Consider the following 23,859-nt stretch of genomic DNA (forward strand, 5'->3'; position numbering starts at 1 on the left):
GGAGCTGGAAGGGCACAAAGCAATTTCCCATTGCTTCACCCACAATTTAACAATGTTGGAAACAACCTCAAAAACTTTTCAAAAAAGGGTGCTGAAGTCAGCAAGATGGATCCATGGCATCAGCATATTTACAATGTAAATAACTGAGTTCTCTTTTTCAAAAGATCATGTACCTCTTAATGCAAAGAATGTAAATTTGCATTTCTGTTTTGTTTTTTTCACTAACATTATATTTTTTCTCTAACACTTGGATTTTCTTCTTATCTTCTACAATTTACCTATTTTTTCCTTTTTACTTTTTTTTCCTTTAAATAGAAAACATGTCCTATGAAAGGAATGTCCTCTGCTCCTGGTTCCCGTGTGGAGCAGCTCCCTTCCTGCTGCCTGAGCTGCTCAGGCAGAGCCCGGCAGCTCCTGGCCCTGCAGGGCTGAGGCTTTTCCCCGTTGCTGGGCACAGACTGATGGAGCAGCACTGCTGAACACGGGCACACAGAGGGTTCAGCAGCAGCTGCCTTTGCCCACCTGAGGCTCCAAGGCCCAACCTCTGAGCAGCCAGGGCTGGAAGAGACTGGCAGGATCTGATCCCTGACTCTGGGCCAGGGCTGCACAAATGACCCCACAGCAGCAGCAGCAGCAGCAGCAGCAGCAGATGGAGCTGACTTTCAGCACAGCCCCTGCCCCTGTTCCCTCCCGTGTGCAGCGGTGTCACAGCAGCCTGAGGCACCTGGGAGCCCCCAGTGCCAGCAGGGACTTGAGATGGCAGCCCTGGGCTCCTGGAGGCTGTGCAAGGAACGGAGCTGGGCACTCCCTGTCCATGGGGAGCTTGCAGATGGAAAAGGCTGCTGTGCCCAGGCAGCTGCAAGGACACAGAAAGGAGGCTCTGGAGCACTGGATCTGTGCCAGTGCCACAGTCCTGGGCAGCAGCCAGCCAGCCCTGGGGGAACAGAGGGCACCGCACAAGGGACAGAAGCAGGCAAGGGCAGAGACTGGAGAGAGCCAGAGCCAGGAGCAGGAGCAGCTGCTCCATTGCACTCTTGGAGAAAGCTCTTGGCTGGTTCCAAGTGCTGAAAGGCCTGAAGGGCAGAGAGGACCCACAGCAAACAATGCTCCTGTTTGCACAGCCCCCCCTCTCCGTGTCCCAGAAGGAATTGCATGGACTGTGCTCTTCTCTCCGAGTCGTCTCGTTCAGCATGAGCAGCTCAGCACCAGGAGCTGAAGGAGCTGAAGCCTCAGGCCACAGGAGCTGGGCAAGAGGAGACTTTCTGAGCAAATGAATGCTGCTAACATGGACCCAGCTGAATGCAGTGGATAGAATCATGGAATGACAGAATCCTTTCTGTTGGAAAAGCCCTCTGAGCTCACCCAGTGCAGCCGGTCACCCAGCAGTGCCAAGCCCAGCACTAAACCACGTCCCTGAAGTGCCAAGGCCTGGACAGCAGCCCTGAGTGAGGCCTGAACAGCAGGCCCTGAGCCAAAGGTGGCCTCTGGATGAACCTTCCAACCAAAGGTTATCTTTGTATCTGCTCCCTGATGAAATATGCATGGTCATTAGCACTGTGATAGATGTAGCTGCTCATTAGTGAAACATGTATTGACTTTTGTGTATTTAGAAGCCAGACCAGGCCATGAAATCTGACATCTGGCCTTGTTTGGGGCTGAATGGTCAAAGTCACCTCCCTTGGTTCCTCCTGGGGCCCTGGCCAGGCTTTGGGAGGGAGCCAAGAGAGGATGAAACCAGATGTTGCCACACTAGCAGTGCTGTCAGTTTGTCCATTCAGCACTGTCAGAGCTGGGCCCTCTCCCAGCGGGGTTGGAGCCTCACATGGGGCTGGAGGCACCTGCAGGAAATGCCAGTGCCCAGGAGTGGCTCTGCAGCCCTTGGCTGTGACAGCTTCCCCAGCTGCTGTGTGGGTCTGGGGGATGGTAAAGGCTGAGGGTAACTGGGGCTGGATCTTTCTCAATCACTGCAGGCAATCTTTGGTGGGGATGGTTGGGTGCATTGCTGAGCTGCTCCTGTTGTGATTCTTTGCTGCTTTGAGCTGCAGGAAATGACACTGATTCCTTCAGTTGGAGTCTGTGTCTTTGGTGCTGACCCTGCCCACTGGCAAAACAAAACTGGCACAGTCTGGCCAGATCCCAACAAAATGTCCCTTGTTCAGTGTAACTGTGAGGAATCAGTGCCATCAGAAATTCCCAGAGGGGAAGCCCTTCCCTGGAGTTCCCTGGCTCTGGAGTGGGCTGAGGTCAGAGCCCCGTGGGAGCAGTGGGGCAGTCGGGTAAAAGAGGCTGCAGCCCTGGATGGCTTAAATGCATCCAAAAATTGCACATGGAAAAGGAAAAGAACTTGTGGGTTTGGGAAGACGAGGGTGAACTTTGTTAATGACACTTTGGAAACAGCACCAACAGAAGAAAAAATTGTTGTTGTCACTCCCACACGGAGTGACAGAAGGTTTCAATCTTGAGCTCAGGTTTATTTGTGCTAGTGATATAATTATAATGATAGTAGTAATAATAATAATAATAATAAATTAATCGTAATAGTTATATATAATACAACACAATAATTTATATTCGTATCTATGTAATTAGAAATTGATACTATTAAATAAGGCTGACAGTACTAATATGTCAGCTTTAGCTGCTCATTTTGACACTAAATACTCTACAGAAAAGGACTGGCCAAGACCCAAATGTCAGTGGTAAACTTTGTGAACTCTATACAAGGCATAAAGGAGGAAGGGATGAAATTGGCTATTTCTATAGGATTTGCTGATACTGTGATGCAGAATGCTTTTTCTGTTACAGTAAGAAATGCAGTGATTAAGACTGCTGGGTTTTTCATATCCCAGACAAACCACAAGCTGCAGGATTGGTTGAATGGGTGAAGGGGTTGTTAAAAGAGCAGCTGAAAAAATGAGGAGATGGGAACCTGTCCCCATGGAGAACCCATCTCCCAGATGTGCTCCATGCCCTTAACAATGGCCCAATGGGGAAATGGAAACCCCTGGCTGTGCATGGCTGCACCCAATTTACATTAATGAACTAAATCAATTATTAGAAGAAGTAAGAAGTGATGCTGTTAAAATATCCAACAGCACATCCTGCGAGCTCCAACAAACACAAATGGGGCTCTGCAGAACTGCACGGCCTTGGATTATCTGCTTGCTGGCCAGGGAGGATCCTGGGCTATTCCAGGACAGGAATGTTGCAGGAATGTCTATCAGTGCTGGGTTTGAGGTCCAACAATGAGGAATCACCTCAATAGAAAGATCAGGAGAAGAGAGGCAGAAAGAAGAAAATTCCTCATAGTGGGATTGGCTCCCAAATTGGAGGCTGCTGTGAAATGCATTCATGGCAGTCACTGCAATCATTGCAGTGTGAGCACTTGGTGTGTTATGATTCCATGTTGGAGTTATTGTGACACCTTGTGCTGGAAATGGAGTACTGAGACTTGTCTAAAAAGAGACACAGTCTCAAGAAAAATGAGGGCATTTGATAAAGAACAGAGAATAGCAACTAATTAGGCAGGTTTTAAAAGGAATGCAAATTGTAGCTCTGAGTAATGAATTTGAACAGCACATAATTGAAGAACAAGAGATGCCTTTGTGCCTAATACCTAAATCTAAACTGTGTTATCCAAAGAATTGTTCTGAAGGTTGCAGTTCATCTGTAGGTCAAAGCACTGATTGAAGCACTGAGGCCTCACCAGGCCCTGACTGAGGCCTGAACAACAGGCCCTGAGGCAAAGCTGAGCTCCAGATGAACCTTCCAACCAAAGGTTATCTTTGTATCTGCTCATTAATGAATCATTATTAGCAATATAAGCTCTGTACATGTTCATTGGTGAAATATGGATTTACTTTTTTTTGTATTTGGAAACTAGAAAAGGCCTCATCTGACTTTGTTTGGGGCTGAATGGTCAAAGTCACCTCCCTTGGTCCCTCCTGGGGCCCTGGCCAGGCTTTGGGAGGGAGCCAAGAGGAGGATGAAAGCAGATGTTGCCACACTAGCAGTGCTGTCAGTTTGTCCATTCAGCACTGTCAGAGCTGGGCCCTCTCCCAGCGGGGTTGGAGCCTCAGCTGTGGCTGGAGGCACCTGCAGGAATTGCCAGTGCCCAGGAGTGGCTCTGCAGCCCTTGGCTGTGACAGCTTCCCCAGCTGCTGTGTGGGTCTGGGGGATGGTAAAGGCTGAGGGTAAGTGGGGCTGGATCTTTCTCAATCACTGCAGGCAATCTTTGGTGGGGATGGTTGGGTGCATTGCTGAGCTTCTGCTTTTGTAATTATTTTCTAACGATTATGTGCTTTGCTGAGCCTCTCCTATAGTAATTTTTTGCAGACATACATTATATAAATTACACAATTCCTTCAGTTGGTGTCTGTGTGTTTGGTGCTGACCCTGCCCACTGGCAAAACTGAGCCTGTGAGCTCCACAGAACCAAGGGGGCCCTTGTGACACAGCAGGGCCTCCTGTAACCAGGGGACCTTGGTGATCCTGTGGGGCCTAATGGAACCAAAGGGCCATTGTGACACTCTGGGGCCTCATGGAACCACAGATACCATTCTGACTCTGTGGGGACTCATGGGGACAAGGGGTCCATTGTTTTCCCCTCCCTGGCACTGCCCAGTTCAGCCTTTCCCTGCCCCTGCCCCAGCCCAGCAGAGCAGCAGAGTCAGGTCAGGCCCTGCAGCAGGAACTGGAGGCCCTGGAGGTCAGGGACAGCCACTCTGTGTCTGGGATGCTCAGCAGATGCTCAGCTCGGGCAGCTCCTGCAGCCCCAGGGCCAGCCCCGCTGCCCAGCCCAGCAGCAGAGTTGGCCCCGGGGCTCCTCAGGCAGCTCCTGCTGGCTCAGGGACAGGGCAGCCTCTTGCCAGGGCTCCTCTGCACCCCCACGGGCTCCTGCCCTGCTCCTGGCCCATGCCAGCTGCCCCCAGAGCCTTTCCCAGGGAACACGTCTGTGCTGGCCCGAGCAGCCATTGCTGCAGCCCTGCCCTGCTGCCCAGAGCCCCGAGCTGGGGCTGCTGCTCTGCAGAGCACGGGGGCTGTGCTGCCCGGGGCCCTGGGCTGCCTCTGCTGGGCTCTGCTGCTCAGCCTGGGACACAGAGGCAGCTGAGGGTGCTCCTGCCCTGACCCCCTCCCACACGGGCTCTGCGGGGCCATGGAGGGGCTCAGAGGTGCCTGCCTTGTTCCAGGGCTGCCAGAGGGGCTCGGGGCTGCCCTGGATCCTCCTGGGGGAGATCCCTGAGGGGCAGAGGAGTCAGTGCCCAGACTCCTTTCCCTGTGCCTGCTGTGTCCCTGGGCTGCAGAGCTCTCCTGGCTCACAGCAGACATTCAGGCCTTGATCTCAGGGTGACCCCACCCTGGCCAGGCCTGTGCCCAGTGAGCTCCACTCCCTGCTGGCCCCTGGAACACTCTGTCCCTGCAGGTCCCCTGTGCTCTCCTGCAGCTCCCAAGGCCCTCCAGACAAACATTCCCCTGTCATCAGTCCTGGCACAAGCTGCAGAGCCCCAGGAAGGTTCAGCACAGACCATTCAGCATCTGATGGGCACTGTCCACCAACCAGCAAAACCTGACCCAGACCTGAGTCCCCTGAAGGCCCCAGTGAGACCCTGATCTCATCCCACTGAGCCCTGGGAGAACAAGGAACACAAGGAAGGAGCCTCTTGAGAATCCTGAGAGTGACTCTGGAGGGGAGCAAAGCCTCCCTGCCCTGCCCTCAGGAGATGCTCTTTGCTGATGGAGCTGCTGTGCTGGAGCCCAGCTGTGTCCCAGCAGTGCCCATGGCCTGTCCCTGCCTGAGGTCACAGCAGGGACATGCAGCAGAACAGGGACCAAGCTGCCAGAGCACTCTGGCCTTGCACCCACAGCAGGGCTGGGGAGGGGAGTGTGGAGCTGGGGGGAGCAGATGTGCAAAGAGGCAGGGCCATTGTCCCTGGCCGTGCTGCTGTGCTGGGAGCCCCTTCCCTCAGCCTCTGCTCACAGGCACTGCCCCTGCAGAGCCAGAGAGGGGCTGAGGAAATGCCTTGGACACACAAGGCAGGGCAGACACTGGATATTATTGAAATGAACAGGGAACAAGACCCCTGAAAGTCTTTGTGCTACACAAGAAAAGTAGATGTCCATGTAGACATGCTCAGCAGAGGACTACAGTATTTTATAAAAAACATTATAACAATAGTATAATAATAAAAAAAGGTCTCAATGAAAAACTGCAGAACTAGGAAAAAAAGGCTGAGATTGTAAAGAGTTACATTCTTAAGGTTATAGAGCAGAAAAAGAGAGTTTACTGTTTCTTAAAAGATAAAGTCATCATTTTTCTCAGGGCATCCTTGAGCTCCTGGTTCCTCAGGCTGTAGATGAGAGGGTTGAGGGCTGGAGTCACCACCGAGTACAGAACAGAGACTGCCAGATCCAGGGATGGGGAAGAGATGGAGGGGGGCTTCAGGTGAGCAAAGATAACAGTGCTGACAAATAGAGAGACCACAGCCAGGTGAGGGAGGCAGGTGGAAAAGGCTTTGTGCCGCCCCTGCTCAGAGGGGATCCTCAGCACAGCCCTGAAGATCTGCACATAGGAGAAAACAATGACCACAAAACAACCAAATACCAAGCAGACACTAAAAGCAATGAGCCCAAGTTCCCTGAGGTAGGATTTGAAGCAGGAGAGTTTGAGGATCTGTGGGATTTCACAGAAGAACTGGCCCAGGGCATTGCCATGGCACAGGGGCAGGGAAAATGTATTGGCCGTGTGCATGAGAGCATTGAGAAAGCCACTGGCCCAGGCAGCTGCTGCCATGTGGGCACAAGCTCTGCTGCCCAGGAGGGTCCCGTAGTGCAGGGGTTTGCAGATGGACACGTAGCGGTCGTAGCACATGATGGTCAGGAGGGAATACTCTGATCCAAGGAAGAACAGAAAGAAAAAGACTTGGGCGGCACATGCAGTGTAGGAGATGTTGCTGGTGTCCCAGAGGGAATTGTGCATGGCTTTGGGGACAGTGGTGCAGATGGAGCCCAGGTCGCTGAGGGCCAGGTTGAGCAGGAAGAAGAACATGGGCGTGTGCAGGTGGTGGCCGCAGGCTACGGCGCTGATGATGAGGCCGTTGCCCAGGAGGGCAGCCAGGGAGATGCCCAGCAAGAGGCAGAAGTGCAGGAGCTGCAGCTGCCGCGTGTCTGCCAATGCCAGCAGCAGGAAGTGCCTGGTGGAGCTGCTGTTGGACATTTGCTGGGGCTGCACATGGCGACCCATTCATGGAGAAAGGACATTGAAGAGTTAGAGGAGATTCCTGTAACCAAAATCAAAGCCTTTTCCCATACACCCTGCCCTGGAACTCAAAGACAGCCTTTGGTGTTTAAGAGTTCTAGGGTTTTCTTTTTAAGCTCCCCCTAAGTCTCTCCTTCTATTCTTAGATATCAGGAACTCTCAGGCCGAGGGCAGAGGCTTGGCTGGGGCACAGGAGGGAGGGGGCTTGTTCAGAGGGAGGGGTTGCACTGCAGGGGCTCCTGTGGGCATCTCTAAACTCTCCCTGCCACAGCATTGCTGGGCTTTGTTTTCTCTCATTGCCTCATCTTCTCTCTGCTTCCTGCAGATTTCCCTCCTGCAGGTGTTTCCCTGTGCCTGATCTCTCCCTGCCAGCACTCACAGCCCCCAAATCTCTGTGCACTCTCCTTGGCCTGACAGAACCCTGCCTGTTTGCAGGGCACTGGCTGGGGGCAGGTTCTGTTTGCAGCTTGGAGAAAGGACAGCTCAGACTGAGCCTGATGGCTCCAGCAAAGGTGATGCTGCTGCTGTCCATGGGCAGAGTGGCTGAAAGCACATTAGGGATCTCCTGTGAACCTATTGGTCACTAAAAGCACAGTTCGGTTGTCTCAGGCACTTGTCAAAATTCATAAATAATAATTCATAATCATCCTTTAATATTTATCCCCCCTCCCAGCCATTCTCCAATAGCAGGAAACTAAAGGAAAAGTCTTTGGAAATTTTCTAATTTTTGTTGAAATCCTTTTCTTGGAAATAGTCTATGACTGACCAGAACCCCTCAGCATGTCAGATCTTCAACAGCATTTCACCTCCCCTGCACCAGAAATACCCAGAGTTGTACTCACAGGCTCTGTAGGCATTGGCATGTTCCAGCTTGAGGAGATGGCTCCAGGAGCTGCAGCTGCATTGTCCTGCAGCCAGAGGTTCCTGTGCCAAGGGCTGGCAGTGATTATGCCCCAGGCACTTCTCAGCCCCTTCCCAGCCCTGACTGATTGAAGCTCTCTGTGCCTCTGGGCTGTGCCCGGGCTGGCTGCAGGCAGTGCCCCAGCCCTGCTGGGCTGGCACAAGAGCTGCTCATCCAGAGAAATGTGCTTTTGAAGCTCTTCTTGGTGAGCAGGAGCTGCCTCTGGGCCAGGAGCCCAGCCCAGCTCAGCAGCACAGACACAGCACAAGGATTTTAATCAGCCTCTGGGGCTTTGTGCTCAGGCCCTGAACATCAGTCCCTGAGAGGGAGCTGAAGAAACCTCTGCAGAACTCCAAGGCAGAATCCAACTCCAAACTTTCTTGGACTTTTAATGGGTCCCAGAGAGGGCACGACTGAGCAAGTGTCCCCAGGCCCCAGGCAGAGCAGAGAACTGCAGGCAGTGATGACAGGTGGGGACAAAGAGAAGCCAAGTCTTGGTGCCCTGGGGCACAGCAGGGTCTGTGCCAGCAAGGGCTGGGAGGAGACACCTTGTCCTGAGGCCCTGGGGCCTCCTGGCACAGCCCCAGCCAGGCTGGGCACTGTCAGCCCCTTGTGCTGCCCTCAGCATCCCCCCCTAGCCCACATCCCAGTGGCCTCAAGGATCTGCTGCAAGGAGTCCCTGGGGAGCCTTGCTCAGCAATGGCCCTGGGGGCTCCTGAATGCTCCCTGCAGGGACTGCAGGTTTTTCAAAGGACTTTGGCTTTGGCTTTTGCCTTGGAGTCTCTGAGAGCTTTGTGCAATCATGGCCTCCAATTATCTGCTTTAACGAGTCCCTTGAGAGCTTTGCACTGACACTCAGTGTGGCTCATTAATTCTTTGAGATACTCAAGGTTTTTTGAGGTGTTTTGGATTCTCCTTTCCACACTGAGTGTCTGAGAAGTTGTTGTGCCATCCTGGCCTCCAATTGTCTCCTCCAAGGAGTCCATGAGCAGCCTGTGTTGGGATGGTCCTCAGTGGGACCCATTCATGCTTTGAGACACTTTGGGGTTTTCTTCTGACTTTGACTCCTGGAAAGGTTTGTGCAATCTCCTCTCAGGCCCTGAGGTTCAAAGGCTCAGCTCCAAATGCACCACAGGGCTCATCAGGATGCAGCAAGTCCTGACAAACCATGGCTCTGCCTTGATTTCCATCGAGTCTTCTTCAGTTCAGCAGGAAGTTTTCCTTTTACAGTTATGGATTGTATAAATAAGAAACTTGACTAGCCCAATATTTAAGCAGCAATCAATTTATTAATTAATATGGTAAAGTATGAGCAATACAGCACTGGGTATAGTGGGGGAAGTTTTCCCTCCAACTGCACACCTATAGTTGAGGCTTACAGGTATTTATAGGGGTACTCATCAGCTTTCTCAGCAGTTTCTATTCCAATTCTTACTCATCAGCAGTTTCTATTCCCAATTTTTACGTCACAATTCTACACACTATTGTGATTTAGTTTTTCTCAGGATGTATCCCAAAAGGAGTATCCCCAGATGGTGGTGGTCTGGTTAGCAAAAGAAGAAAGACGAATCCCATCTGGTAAGGTCCAGCTCTCCAGATGTGGGTCCTCCTTTTAATTGCAGAGACTATAAATCTAACAACAGTGATGTGAAGCTTCCCTTGGTTGAAACTATAAATCCTTGAGGTGGTGTTCATCTTCCTTTCTCAAGCTGTTTTTCTCTGCTTTATTAAAGCATGAGATAAGCATGTTTCCATTATATATATTCCAAAGCTATAGTTTCAAGGATACAAGCAATGTTCTAAAATTATACTTCAAAAGGTTATTATTGCAGAACTCTTAAGAATTAACTACAAGCAAAAAGCAACATCCTTAATGCTTTAATGCCAATGCTCCTAAATCAGCCAAGGTTAATTGCAAACAAAAGATGGGTTCAAAAGACTTCTTCCATGCTTTACTTTCCTCAGTTATTATCAGAATTCACAACTGTCCCATTGTCGGTCTCCACACATATCGCAATCACAAATACACACGTTGCCTGTGTGTACCTGACACGACACACAGCTTTGTATTTCACATCCCCCCGTGTCCCCCTGTGTTCCCCCGGGCAGGGAGCTGCTCTGGCCCGGGATGGCCGGGCCCAGCCGCGGGGCCTCGCCGGCAGCGGGCAGGAGCCGGCCCGGGCTGCGGGACACGGCGGGGGTGCCCGGCTGCAAAGCAGCTCTGGCTCCCGCCAGGGAGCTGTGGGCAAGGGGCTGCAGCCGTGCGGGAGGAAAGCCGCTGGGCCAGCCCCTAACGCTGCCCCGCAGAAAGGAAGGGCAGGAGGAAGCTGACAAATGAGCTTGGAATGTGGCAGTGCAGAGATGAAGGGACAAGTGCCCTTGGGGGCCGGGGGTCGGGGCCAGCCCTCGGGCACGGCTCCGAGCGGCTCCTGAGCCGACCTAAGGGCTGCCTGTAAGGATTGCAGGCGGCAGCCGAGAGCAGCAGCGCCGGCAGTGCCGGCCGGGCCCCACGGCCATCTGCCCGTGCCTTTGCAGCCCGTGAGGGCCGCGGGCTCTGCAGCGCCGCTCCTGCTCCCACAGCCGGCCCGGAGCCTCAGGGCTGCCCCGCAGGCGCCGCGGCAGCAGCAGCGGCCTCAGGGCCCGGGCCGGGGCTCGATCTGCTCAGCCCGGGGGCAGAGCCACAGCAGGGGGGAAGGAGCTGAAGGAGCACCAGGGAGCCCGGGGAGAGACAGGCTGTGAGACAAGGCTCTGCCTAGAATTTTAACAGTTTTTATTAACCTAATAACAATATACAATTAACTTAATTACTATATACAAGTAAAAAGTCAAGTTTCTTATGACAATTGTCACAGGCATTTCTCGCTTTGGACAAGATGTCCCAGGTCGAGCATTGGGTGCTGAGTCCTTTCCAGCTGGCCGGGGGCTGTTGATGTCTGGCGGGGCTGCAGAGGCTGCTCGAGCCCTGGGGCCCATGAGACCTGTCGAGGAGCTGTGCCTGGCCGTGCTCTCCCGAGGCGGCAGGGCCTGGGCGTGAAGGGCAAGGGTGAGCTGCCACAGGTGCTGGCCCCAGCGCACCAGGACTCAAGCTCTTGTCCCACGCTGGGCACGGCCATTCTCCCACGTTACTCAAGCTCCAAGCTCAGTTGCCCCATGTGCCAGTCCTCCTGCTCCATTCTGCCCCTTCCTTCTTACCCCAGACACAAAATACCCATGCCACATTACCCAGCTCTGTACGCAGAGCCCTGCTCATCCCCCAGCTGGCACCCTGCAGATAATCAGCCCCTGTCGTCACTGACCCCCTTGCCCTGACAGGGCCATACCTGACGCATCCTGTGTCCTGATCGCCGTACGATGCTGGTCATTACGGCCCCTCGAGATGTGTCCATCACCGTGCAGCAGGGTCACACTGGGCTGAGGAGGAGAGGGCAGCTGGCTGCAATGCAGGGCCCAATCCAGCACACCCCAATAATCCAACTCAGGTCTCCCTGGAGACTGAAGGCACAGATTCCCCCTGGATAGTCAGCAATGCCATCAAGCCTCAGTCACCATTCTGTGTCCCCACCTACATCACACCTACCTTGTTGTGTACCAGGAGACGCTGCAGCTGTGCACTTGTATGTGGGGAAGCCTTGATGTTCTGCATCGTGAAGCTGCTGCTCTGATGGTCCCCAGAGCTCTGCAGCACTTGGGGACACTGGCACAGACCAGCGGCCTCCTGTGGGATGGGGCAGAGGACACTCAGTGCCCAGCCCTGTGGCATGCAGGGCATCACCCTGCTGTGCCAGGGAGGGCACTGGCAGTGCTGCCTGCAGGGGCATGTCCCTGCCAGCTCCTGTCCACCTGCTGCAGGAGCCCCAAGCCCATCCCACCAGGCTGCATCTGCTGGCTCTGTCCCCATGGCCACGTGTGCTGGCCATGGCACCAGGCAGGTCCCTGTGCACAGGACACCAACTGGCAGGAGCTGGGCTGTCCCAGCTGCAGGGATTGGTTTTGGGAACTCCTTTCACAGGAGGCACCCAATCCCCATCTGTAGGATTGACGGGGATAGCACGGTCGGGATGAACGGAGACGAGAGATCTCTGAAGCCAGGTCATGGACAGTTTATTGCAAAGGGCGTGGGTGCAGGGCCCTGCTTGGAGCTGCCAGCCACAGCTCAGAGCAGGCCTGAGCGAAGAGAGGGGTAGAGAGGATGAGAGGGTAAGAGAGTAAAAGCATAAGAGAGTAAAAGGGGTATGAGGATAAAAGGCAAGAGCTAAGAGACAAGAGGTAAGAGTAAGAGGTAAGAGCTAAGAGCATAGAAAAGTAAGAGCTAAGTTCCCGTTACAATACAATAAATCATCTTCTGTGTTGAATATTCTGATTCTCACTTAACCAATCTTGTACAACATACAAATCCTATAGCATTTCCATACAGCCTATAAGAATCACTACATTACCATACTGTGCTACATTTTAAACCCTAAAAACTCCTCTTTGGACCCCTTCTGCCAAGCTGACAGGGTCTGCTCGGACCCTTGGACCTGCCTGCAAGCAGAGGGTCTTGTTTCACCTTCAGCTGGCCACACCATTGTTTTCCCGTTGTTCAGTAACTAAGGGATCTCGAAGCTTGCTTTCATTTCAATCTCGCTTATAGTTTCCATACTCTCAAAATCTTTTGCCAGGCAATCATATTTATAAGGCTTTCCTGTTTCATCTTCCCCAACAGCCCTCCAAGCCTGAGCTCAGACTGCAAACAGACGCAGCTCATCAGATGTGCTTTCAGCAGCCTTGGGACAGAGAGATCGGCCAGACAGGGCAGTGCAAGGCAAGGAATGCAAAAGCCCCCAGCCCTGGGGCAAGCACTGGCCCTCCACAGCTGCCCTCTGCTCTCCTGCCCTGCCCCGTCCCCCCAGGCTGCTCTGCCCCAGCCCAGGTGCAGAGCCCTCCTTGCTGTGTCAGGGCTGCTCTGCACCCCAGGCGCTGGGGATGGGTCCTCAGGGCCCTCACCTTTGGCTGGGTGGTGGCTCCTTGCTGGGGGGCATGGGCTGCAAATACGGGAGTGTCTCGGGGTACCTGGGGAGGGCAGGAGTCACAGGTGTGTGACAGGGGACAAAGAACCTGTTCCTGTTGGAGGCACCCCCCCCAAAGCCATGGGATTGTGCCCATGGCATCCCGCCCATGTAGCCCTTGGGATGAGCCCCCACAGCCCCTGCTGATGGGCAGGGCTGCAGAGGGGGCTCCCCACATCAGCCCCTCCCAAGCAGACACTGTCCCCCTGTGCCAGCACAGCGGGTCACTGCTGGCACCCATCTCCCCCCATGCCAGCCCCGCTGCCCCCGAGGCACTGGTGCTACTCACTGGCCAGGAACCTGCATGCTGAGCATGCGGTCACAGGACAGGCACGAGAAAGGGACTGGCAGCTGCCTAAGGAGGGGGAGGGAAGAGGCCTGGCTGAGCTCCTGGGGCCACAGCCCTGCAGCACACAGGCAGCAGCTCCCTGCAGCAGCCAGCTGCTGGGCAGCTCACTGCACAGGGGCACAGCCATTGCAGGGTGAACCGTGGGCTCTTGAGCCTGTTTCTCCCCATCCCCAAGGTGCTGGCTGATGCCAGGTGAAGGGCACAGGCACCCGTGCCACCATCCCAAGCAGCCCCTGCAGCGCTTTCAGCCCCTCTCTGGCACCAAAGCTCCCCCGTGTGCACGGCCAGGAGGGCAGGGCACGACCCAGCTCAGGGCATGGTGTGTGACAGCCCTGCCTGGCAGGAGCAGTTGCTATCGCTGTCCCCAAAGCCATCAGAATCTCCATTGCACTCACTTCTTAATCCCAGCGGCATTTTCACGCAACAGCCTATCCTCAATTCCTCCATGTTCCTGTTCCAGGAATTCTCCCGGTGTTTACGGAAAGTCTTCAGCTCCAGGTGATCCAGCTGTGAACAGGTGCACAGCCTCAGCCAGCTGCTCCAGGATGTGACACGGAGCTCTCCAGGGAAAAGCCTGGAGGGGGATCCTCAGAGGGATGCTGCCTCAGGCTCTCAAGTCCCAAAGGTGCCAGTTCCTCGTGGTGGGGACGAGGTACCCCTCACCTTGGCTTCAATTGCATCGCTGAACTGCTGCTGGGTACTGTTCCAGTGTTGCTCCTGGCCTGAAATCTGGCTCTGCAACTCCTGCATCCTCTCATCCAGCTCCTCCATGTTCTCTTCGCACTGGCTGCAATCCACTTTGCTGTCCAAGGCAGCTTTGTCCGCCTTCTAGCAGAGGGGAAGGGCAGGAGAGCGGTGGGGAAAGGGATGAGGAACGCCAGACAGGGCCAGGGTGTGAGGGGCAGAGGGAGGAGTGCTTCTGAGACAGAGTAGAAATTTTCCAGAGTAGAAATCCATTTTGATTTAGGTGAAATGTACATCTTTGAGTCTGTGGTTAGAAAACATAGCTATGTAGCCTGACTGTCGCTATAGGACACAAAGGAACACACGCTCACACCGTTCTCAAGGTGAAAGAGAAAAAAGGGCCGTTTATTTTCTGACTCCAACATTTATAGTTTTCCAAAAGTGACAGTGGATTGGAGGGTGACAGTGGCACCTCTCCAATGCCACTGGTCAAACCAACAGTCCATCAACTCTCTCCTCCTCCATAAAGGAATGCAAAACAATAAGTTATTTACAGAAAGTGTGTGAGAAAATTCACTACAAGAATGTCAACATCAGAAGGCTTAGAAAATCTTAAAAACTCAGGGTGACATCTCACCCTTTTTCCATTTAAAAAGAAAAAGAAAAGAAAATGAACAATGTAAAAAGGAAAACATGAACAATGCTCAGTGTCCACTTGCGGACGAATCATCAGAGCGATCACTCCTGTCATCTGCATCTGAGTCATCACTCAATCATCTGCCCGCTTGATCCCTTTCAGGTTGGTCACGGTCTCCGTCTTGCTCATTGGCTGGATTCTGCCTCTGCGGTCGCAGGTCAGGGCGAACACATTTCGAAGGTACCCAGCGTACCCCAGTATCTGTGGATACACAAGCATACCCGCACCCCGAAGTGATAAGGTCGTAGGGACCTTCCCACTGTTTGGTGACTAAATTCCGCACCCGAACCTTCGCTCGAGGCTGATGTGCCTCGTCCGCAGCCTGCAACGAGAGATGGTGATTCAAAATGACAGGGTTATTTGAGTTCTGTGGCACAGTGAGATGATTGATTGTGTACAAAGCTTTTGCCAACCGACTGTGCGGGGTTTCACCCTGCATTCCCCGTTTTTGTTTTTGAAGAACCCGCTTCAGAGTACCATGAGCGCGTTCTACAATAGCTTGACCAGTCGGGGAATGAGGGATCCCAAACTTGTGCGAAACACCCCACAACCGCAGGAACTGCCGCACCTTTTGCGATGCGTAAGCAGGACCATTGTCGGTTTTCACCGCAGAAGGTATGCCCAAAACGGCAAAGGCCTGCCTCCAGTGGGCAAGGACATCGCGGGCCTTCTCCCCAGTGTGAGCCGAAGCCCACATCGCAGAGGAGAACGTGTCCACAGTGACATGCACATACTTGAGCCGGCCAAACTCGGCAACCAGGGTGACATTGGTCTGCCAAAGCTCCAAGGCCCTAAGGCCTCTGGGGTTCACCCCTGCCGGCAAAGGCGGGGCAAGTGCATGGCAGTCATCACATGACTCAACAATGTCACGAGCCTCAGTTGGCGTCAGCTGAAACTGCTTCTGCAGGGTATGTGCGTTTTGGTGGAAAAACCTATGCGATGCCTTGGCCTGCGCGAGTGTATCAGGCTGAGGCGCTACCCACGCTGGGTTAGCCAGCTTGTCAGCCCTCGCGTTACCTTCCACTATAAAGCCCAGCAAATTGGTGTGACTCCTCACATGCAGAACATAGAATGGATGAACCCGGGCCTGAATGGCACACCACAAGGTCTTCAGTAAGTGAAACAAGGCAGGATTACTGACCTCCTTCAAGACCGAGTGACCCAACCGCTGTGCGATATCAGCCACATAGGCGGAATCCGTGACCAAGTTGAAAGGCTCCTGGGAGAATCTTTCAAATGCCATGACAGCAGCCCTCAGTTTAACCAACTGGGCTGACCCATCCTCATGGCCTTCCAGAACCTGCCACTCAGATCCGTCCCTCCAGGTAACAATGGCCTTCCCAGTCCTCCCTGAACCATCAGTGAAGACAGTGGGTCCTTGCAGGGGTTCCTGGCTATTTTTGGGCCGCAAAGAGATTTTTGTGGATTTTGCCATATGCAGTAGCCTATGGCTGGGCAGATGATAAGTGATCTGCCCGGAGAAATTTTCCAGAGCACTCTGCAGGGACACACTGTTTGCAAAGCTCCAGTCAAAATCCTCCTGTTGCACCGGGAGTATGATCTTTGCGGGATCCGCACCCATCAATTGCAAACACCGTTGCCGGCATTTGATTATCAAGCGAGCGATCAATTCAAACAACGCAGTTGCCGTCTTCTGCGGCTGATGGGGCAGGAAAACCCATTCCAAAATGTGCAAGGAATCAGACCAATTGTCACTCCACTGACCAATGATACCTGTGGGATACGAATCTGGAGTGGTGACGAACACAGTGACATCAACAGAGGGATCAATGCGATAAACTTGGCAAGCCGAAACAGCTCGCTGAACCACCTCCAACGCCTTATGTGCCTCAGGGGTCAGTGTGCGAGGTGATTTTAGATCACCGTCTCCTTTCAACAAATCATACAGAGGAGACAGCTGCGCATCGGTTACTCCCAAATACGGACGCAACCAAGTGATGACACCCACCAATTTCTGAACATCATTCAGTGTCCTCACAGGATGCACAAATTGCACCTCCTGGTGACGGATCGTCCGTTCCAGAATTTTGACCCCCAAATACTTCCAAGGTGGTTGCTGTTGGACCTTCTCCGGAGCCACCTGCAGTCCCTGAGCATGCAAAGCATCAAGCAACCGAGGCTGAATCCTCAGCAGCTCGTCCTGGGTGGACGCAGCCACCAAAATGTCGTCCATATAATGATACAGACGTGCATCAGGAAACTGCCTGCGAACTCCAGACAAGGCACGGGCCACATACCACTGGCATATGGCCGGAGAATTGCGCATGCCCTGAGGCAATGTCCTCCATTGATACCTCTGTGCAGGCTCAGCCTCGTTAATTGCTGGCACTGAGAAGGCAAACTTCGGTCTGTCATCGGGATGCAAAGGAATTGTAAAGAAACAATCCTTCAGATCCACAATGAGGACCGGCCAGTCTGCAGGAAGCATGGTAGGCGATGGCATGCCCGCCTGCAATGTTCCCATGCTTTCCATCACGGCATTAATCTTTCGGAGGTCTTGCAACAACCTCCATTTCCCAGACTTCTTTTTGATGCAGAAGACAGGGGTGTTCCAGGGGCTGGTGGAAGGCTCCAGATGACCCTGGTCCAACTGCTCCTGCACCAGATTCCGAAGGGCATTCAACTTCTCTTCAGGGAGGGGCCACTGCTTTTCCCATACAGGTTTGTCAACCAGCCACCATATAGGAGGCGTCGGACATTCTGCGCCCTTCACTGCAGTGGCCCCCATCAAAAATCCGTCCCAATGCGCACCCCCCAAGCAGACAGAACATCCCTCCCCCAAAGGTTGGCAGGAGTAGAAGTAACATGAGGCCTAACCCAGGCCACCTGTCCCTCCGGGTTCGTGACCAACACAGGCCGTTGGCTCACATAACATTGCGCCGTCCCTCCCAGGCCAGCAACAGATGTCCCCACCGGATCCAAGGGCCACTCTGAGGGCCAGGTCACAAGGGAGAGAACCGTGACGTCAGCACCGCTGTCGAGAAGCCCACAAACGTGGACTTCTGGCGGCATCGCACCAGGAACAGACAGGGTGCACAGCATCTTGGGACGGTCCTTGGTCAGGACAGCAGTCCAGTGAACTTGAGGTGGCCCAGTGGAGCCAAAACCGCCAGCTCCACGCAACTGATCAGTTGACCTGCAAACAGAGGACTTGAAAGGCACAAGTTGAGCAAGCCGCGTCCCTTTCGGGATCGTGACGGGGGGGGTGGGTGTGGAGACCATGGCACAAATCTGCCCCGTGAAATCCGCATCGATGAGCCCCAGGTGCACAATGATGCCCTGAAGGGTGGCACTAGACCTCCCCATAAGGAGAGCACTCATGCCCCCACCCAAGGGACCAAAGGCATCCAGGGGAACCTTGCATATCTGAGAAGACTCTAACACAACTGTTGCTGCGGTGCAGACATCCACTCCTGCTGATTCACGGGTGCTGGCTGCAAGCCGGCAAAGGAGACCTCCATCGGCACCGGGGTCTGGAGAGAAGCTTGTGTCCGCACGCGTCTCCCCTGCGCGCTCCACTTGCCGTTTCCCGAGCCTGGCAAAGCTTGGCCATTAGCATGAACAGTCGCCTTGCACACATCAGACATATGATTTGGCCTACCACACTGACCACACAAGAACATGGGGAACTTCACCTTCTGTGCTTTCTTCCCCTGCTTCTTGCCAGCCTGTGCAATCCCCCGCTGCGGCCGCTTGCCCTGCGGCGCCGTCCAAACCGGCTGCACAGCAGCAGCCACGGCAGCCAACTTCCGATCCTGGGGGACGATGTCTGCACAGGCCTCCGCCATCTCAGAGACAGTAGGATCACCAGGCAGAGCCACTATGACTTTCCTACAAGCAGCATTGCAATTGCACTTGACAAGGTTCGTAATCGTAACGCTCCTTGCCACAGGATCAGGCACCTGCCTCTCCACGGATGCAATCAGCCTTTCCACAAACGTCATGAAAGGCTCGTCATCCCCCTGGACAATGGTCAGGAATGGCGGCCTCGGAGCAGCCATTTCCAGGGTCTGAACAATCGCAGCCATGCCCAGCGAGTGGCACTGTTCAAGCACAAGGGGATCAAATCCAACCTGCCCTTGAACATTCTCATAAAGCCCTGTTCCCAGCAGCATGTCAGCGACAACCCCACGCCTGGGGTCCTGCGGACCCAGTGCAGCATTCCGCGACACCGTGTGGGCCGCCAACCGAGCCCACTTGGTTTCAAAGACACCATACTGCACAGGGTCAAAAAGAGAACGTGCCACACGACGGAGATCGTAAGGCGTCAGCCTGTCTGAATCAACCCTCCGGAGCGTCCGCATAACCTCAGCGGACCCCAAACCATGCTGATCAACTGCCTCAAGGAGCTCCTTCTCCAGCTTATATGAAAGGGGTTCATAGGTGTTATGAGCAACACCCCTGAGCACAGGGAAAACCTGAGGATCCCCTGGCAAAGCCACCGCACCTGACGCTCCCTGGTCCTCAGGCCCAACAGGGGCAAAAGACGAAAATTGCCTGGGAGCCAGGCCAACACCACTCGGCCCTGGGCCCCCTGCAGCACCGGCAGAGCCAAAGGAGCCCGCCCCGCGACCCTGCAGGTGCCGCGAGGAAACAGGCTCATTCATCTCGTCAGTCTTGGTTTTCGCCTCTCGCCAAAAACGTTCGGGATGCCTGGGACGCACAGTCACCTGACAGGCAGGAAGCGTCCACAAATTCGACGAGGAAGTGCCGTGGCCCCAGGCACCCGCCGGCCTCCCGCTGGCCGTGTCAACAGGTGCGCTAAAGGTAAACACCCCAGCGCCCTGTCGTGTTACAGCTCCAGCAGGGGGTGCCCCGGCGGACGCAGGTACCGTCCCGGCCCGCAAATCCGGCGCGGGCCGGGACGAGACCGGCGCGGGGCCCCCGGCCCCCGACACAGGGGAGGGACGGGACGCCGCGAGAGACGCTGCGGGATGGCACCAGGGAGCCTGGCAAGCCCCCTATGAGGGTCCATCCCAAACCACAAGACGGCGCAGCGGGTACCGCCCCCACCGAGCAGAGAGGGATGGGCTGCCCGCCCACCGGAGCGGGGCCGGACAGAACGCCAACTGATGCCCCGCCCCCGGGTGCTTCCACCGACTGCGCATGCCCAGCAGGCTGCGCCGGCCCAGGGGCGGGTGACATCCCACCCCCGGGTGCTTCCACCGACTGCGCATGCCCAGCAGGCTGCGCAGGACCAGGGACGGGCGAAGTCGCCCCCCCCGCCGATGAGCCTGGCCCGGAGGTGGGTGACCCCGCCCCCGCCGTGGCCAGGGGGAACTTCGTGGAAACCCCGCAATTCGGACACCAGGTCGTCACCGAACCAGACTCAAGCCGAGGCGGAGGCTGGCCCTCAAGAACCGGAAAGGCACAAAGAAAAGGCAACCCGTCCCCTACCCCACCGCCCACGCCGGGCGAAGCAGGACAAGGACGGCCCGCCGAATTCACAGAGCCCGCAGAAACCCACGGGGCTCCGCCCCCCAGCATACCGTCCGGAGGTGGGGAGGGGGACTCCACATCGGACAAAAACTCAACCTCCCCCTCCTCCACGTCCGAGGCAGAAGAGCTTCCCCGGGAACTCCGAGGGGTACAAGAGCCAGACCCCTCCCAAAGCTCCACACATCTCTTCCACTGCACCAGCAGCGGTCCCGCATCTAGCGTGCAATCGTCAAAAAGGGCCTCCATGAGGCGGGTCCCCACACAAGACCATTCCTCCCTAGAGAACACCCTCTCAGGACCCGAAAGAAACCCTCACTCCCGGGCCCACAGAAACAACCTCTCAAAGTCATCCCAGGAAACAGAAATCTGTTTCCACTCCAGGACCCCCCTCCAAAGATCCAAAAGGAGGAGATCCTCCTCAAAACCCACAGCGCTCGCCATTACCCCAAGAACCGCAGGCAAAGCACCAAAGAGAGGGGGGGGAAAACCTCACCGCAATCTGCTGCAATACACACGTCAGGGTCACCAAATGTCGCTATAGGACACAAAAGAACACACGCTCACGCTGTTCTCAAGGTGAAAGAGAAAAAAAGGGCCATTTATTTTCTGACTCCAACATTTATAGTTTTCCAAAAGTGACAGTGGATTGGAGGGTGACAGTGGCACCTCTCCAATGCCACAGGTCAAACCAACAGTCCATCAACTCTCTCCTCCTCCATAAAGGAATGCAAAACAATGAGTTATTTACAGAAAGTGTGTGAGAAAATTCACCACAAGAATGTCAACATCAGAAGGCTTAGAAAATCTTAAAAACTCAGGGTGACAAACAGGTATTAAAACCTGTGCCCCATTCCAGGCTGACATCAGCTGTGTGCCCATGAACTGGCAGTGCCACTTGCGCCCTGAGGTGCCCAGCTGGGATTGGATCTCTCCAAGAGCACCTGAGGGAGAGCAGAGCACCTTGCAAGCTGCAGGTCCCTGACAGCCCTGCAGGGCTCCTGTGCCATCAACATCTGCTCTGCTCCAGGCTGAAACAGGGCCCAGCATGGTGCCGGGATCATCAGAGAGCTGAGGTGTGTGCTGGAATTCAATGGCCTCCCCATCCCGCAGCAGCCCTGCATTTCCCTGCTGCAGCCTTGGTCTCCAGCCCAGCCATGGAGGCTCTTTGGGCTCTGGAGTGTTGCTGCAGCCCCCAAGAGCAGCTGAGCTCTGCCTTTGGCACAGTCAGGCCTGGGCAGCGCAGGCCATGCTCAGCAATTGCTTGTGTGTGCCTGGCCTTGCTGTCAGCCCCGGCAGCAGCTGCGTGGCCCCTTTGTGGCCCTGTGCTGGCCCAGCCATGGTGGCCCAGCCCCTGTGCAGGCCCAGCCCAGGCCAGGAGCATTGCGGCTGGGAACGGCCCCTGTGCCGTGGTGCCCACGGCAGCCTTGGGGCTCTGTGCCCCATGGCCTCCCTGCTGGGCAGCCTCTGCCAGCTCCTGCAGAGCCCGTGGCACCTGTGGGGCTGCACAGACAGCCCTGCCTCGGGCTCTGCCAGCCTCTGGGCCAGCAGAGAGGCAGCCAGGGCTGGCCATGGCCGGGAACAGGCCCTGAGCCCCGCAGGAGGATGGAGCTGGGCCACAGCCAAACTCAGCCCAGGCCAAAGCTGGGCTCAGCAGCCAGGGCTGCCAATGCATGGGCACAGAGGCTGGCACTGACAAATGTCCTGGGCCCCCTCCCTGCTCTGTCCATGCCACCAAGGGCACAGAGCAGCCTCCTCTCTGGGCCACTTGCCTGTTTGCAATGCCTTGCACAGGCGCTGGCCCTGCCCCACAAGGCCTGGCCTGAGTCCTGCCCCTGCACGCTCAGCCAGGCTGAGATGGACACTGATGGTTTCTGGGCCAGGCTCTCGGAGCCCAGCCCAGCTCCCTGCAAGCTCTGCCAGCTGCCCTGAGCTCTGGGCAGCACCAAGGGCCTCTCTGAGCCCAGCCCAGCCCAGCCGGCTCTGGCCCCACAGCTCTGCTCAGGCCAGGCTGCTCTGGGCACTGGCCCCACGGCCTCAGCCCCTGCCAAGGGCACAGCAGCAGCTGCAGCTGCCACAGGACTCAGCCCCAGCCATGGGGGAAGGTGCTTGGCCAAGGCCAAAGGAGGCTCCCTGGCTGCCCTGCTCCCCTCGGCCTGAGGTGCTGAGAGCTCTGCAGCCCCTGCTGCCATCCCATCTGCCCAGGGCAGCACAAGAGCCCCGGCCTTGGGGCCCTCAAGAGCTGCTCCTGCTCCAGGCCCAGGGCCAATACCAAAGCTGGGGCAGCCCCAAAGCTGTGCCCATTTCTGTTCATTGCTGCTCTCATGGGCATGGATCCTCAGCCAGTTGGATTTCGCTGATGAGTTTTACTACTCCTGAGGCCTCTTCTTTCTTGAGCTCTTCAGTTCAGGAGTTCAGTGAGGAAAGCTCATAAACATTTGTGCAAAAACTCCAGAACAACAAAAGCCATAGGGAATATTCTATGTTTTTATTTATTCTGTGAATAATTAGACAGATTTCAGAAGTGTATTCTAAGTGAATACACTGTCTTGAAAACAATGTAGAGAGAAGTGTTTTGTCATGTTAAGTTTTCTTTTCCTATTTGAAGATTGGTATGAGTAATGTCGAATTAATATTGATCTCTAGCACCTCATAATCCAGTCTGAACGGATATAAAAAAAAAATCAAAACCCTTCATGGCTGACAATCAATCACACTTTGTCCCCATTCCCTCCTGAGCATTTCCCTCATCCAACCCCTGGAATTCCAATGGATCAGGAATGGTGTGGCCAGCAGGGGCAGGGCAGGGATTCTTCCCCTGTGCTTGGCATTGGTTCTGCAGCACCTCAAGTGCTGTGTCCAGTTCTGGGTCCCCAATTTAAGAAGGACATGGAGGGGCTGGAGCGTGTCCAGAGAAGGGCAACAAGGCTGGTCAGGGGTCTGAAGCACAAGTGCTGTGAGGAGCGGCTGAGGGAGCTGGGGTTGTTTATCCTGGAGAAGAGGAGGCTCAGGGGAGACCTCATCACTCTCTACAACTCCCTGACAGGAGGGTGCAGCCAGGTGGGGTTTGGACTCTTTTCCCAGGGAACAGTGACACGACAAAAGGACACATCCTTCAGCTGCACCAAGGGACACTTAGGCTGGGCATTGGAAATATTCTTCACACAAAGGGTGAATGGGCATTGGAATGGGCTGCCCAGGGAGGTGGGTGAGTCACCATCCCTGGAAGTGTTTAAAGAAAGACTGGATGTGGCACTCAGTGCCATGGTCTGGGTGACAAGGTGGTGTTGGGTCCCATGTTGGACTTGATGCTCTCCAAGGTCATTTCCAGCCTGGTTGATTCTCTGATGATTGTGACCCTGCAGGGCCCTGGGGAAGCAAGGGGCCATTGTGACACTAAGCAAGGGGCCTGGTGGCACTAAGAGGACCATGGTGACACTGTGTACGACATGGCAGCACAGAGCCAAG

At 55.0% G+C, this 23,859-nt stretch overlaps 2 protein-coding genes across 2 annotated transcripts in view; one reads left to right on the forward strand and one right to left on the reverse strand.

The window, feature by feature from the left end:
- LOC143692673 (uncharacterized) overlaps window positions 1-23,859 on the forward strand; it is a 180,661-nt gene that overhangs the window by 140,812 nt on the left and 15,990 nt on the right. The window lies entirely within an intron of this gene.
- LOC143692579 (olfactory receptor 14J1-like) lies at window positions 6,281-7,240 on the reverse strand. Its single transcript, XM_077172829.1, has one exon. It carries the CDS (start codon window positions 7,238-7,240, stop codon window positions 6,281-6,283), a length of 960 nt encoding a protein of 319 aa, XP_077028944.1.

The sequence above is a fragment of the Agelaius phoeniceus genome (assembly GCF_051311805.1).
Source record: "Agelaius phoeniceus isolate bAgePho1 chromosome W unlocalized genomic scaffold, bAgePho1.hap1 SUPER_W_unloc_2, whole genome shotgun sequence".
NCBI classification, from domain to species: Eukaryota; Metazoa; Chordata; class Aves; order Passeriformes; family Icteridae; genus Agelaius; species Agelaius phoeniceus.

Coding starts and splice junctions, on each gene's coding strand:
- LOC143692579 (XM_077172829.1), bottom strand. CDS start 7,240: ATGGGTCGCCATGTGCAGCCCCAGCAAATGTCCAACAGCAGCTCCACC.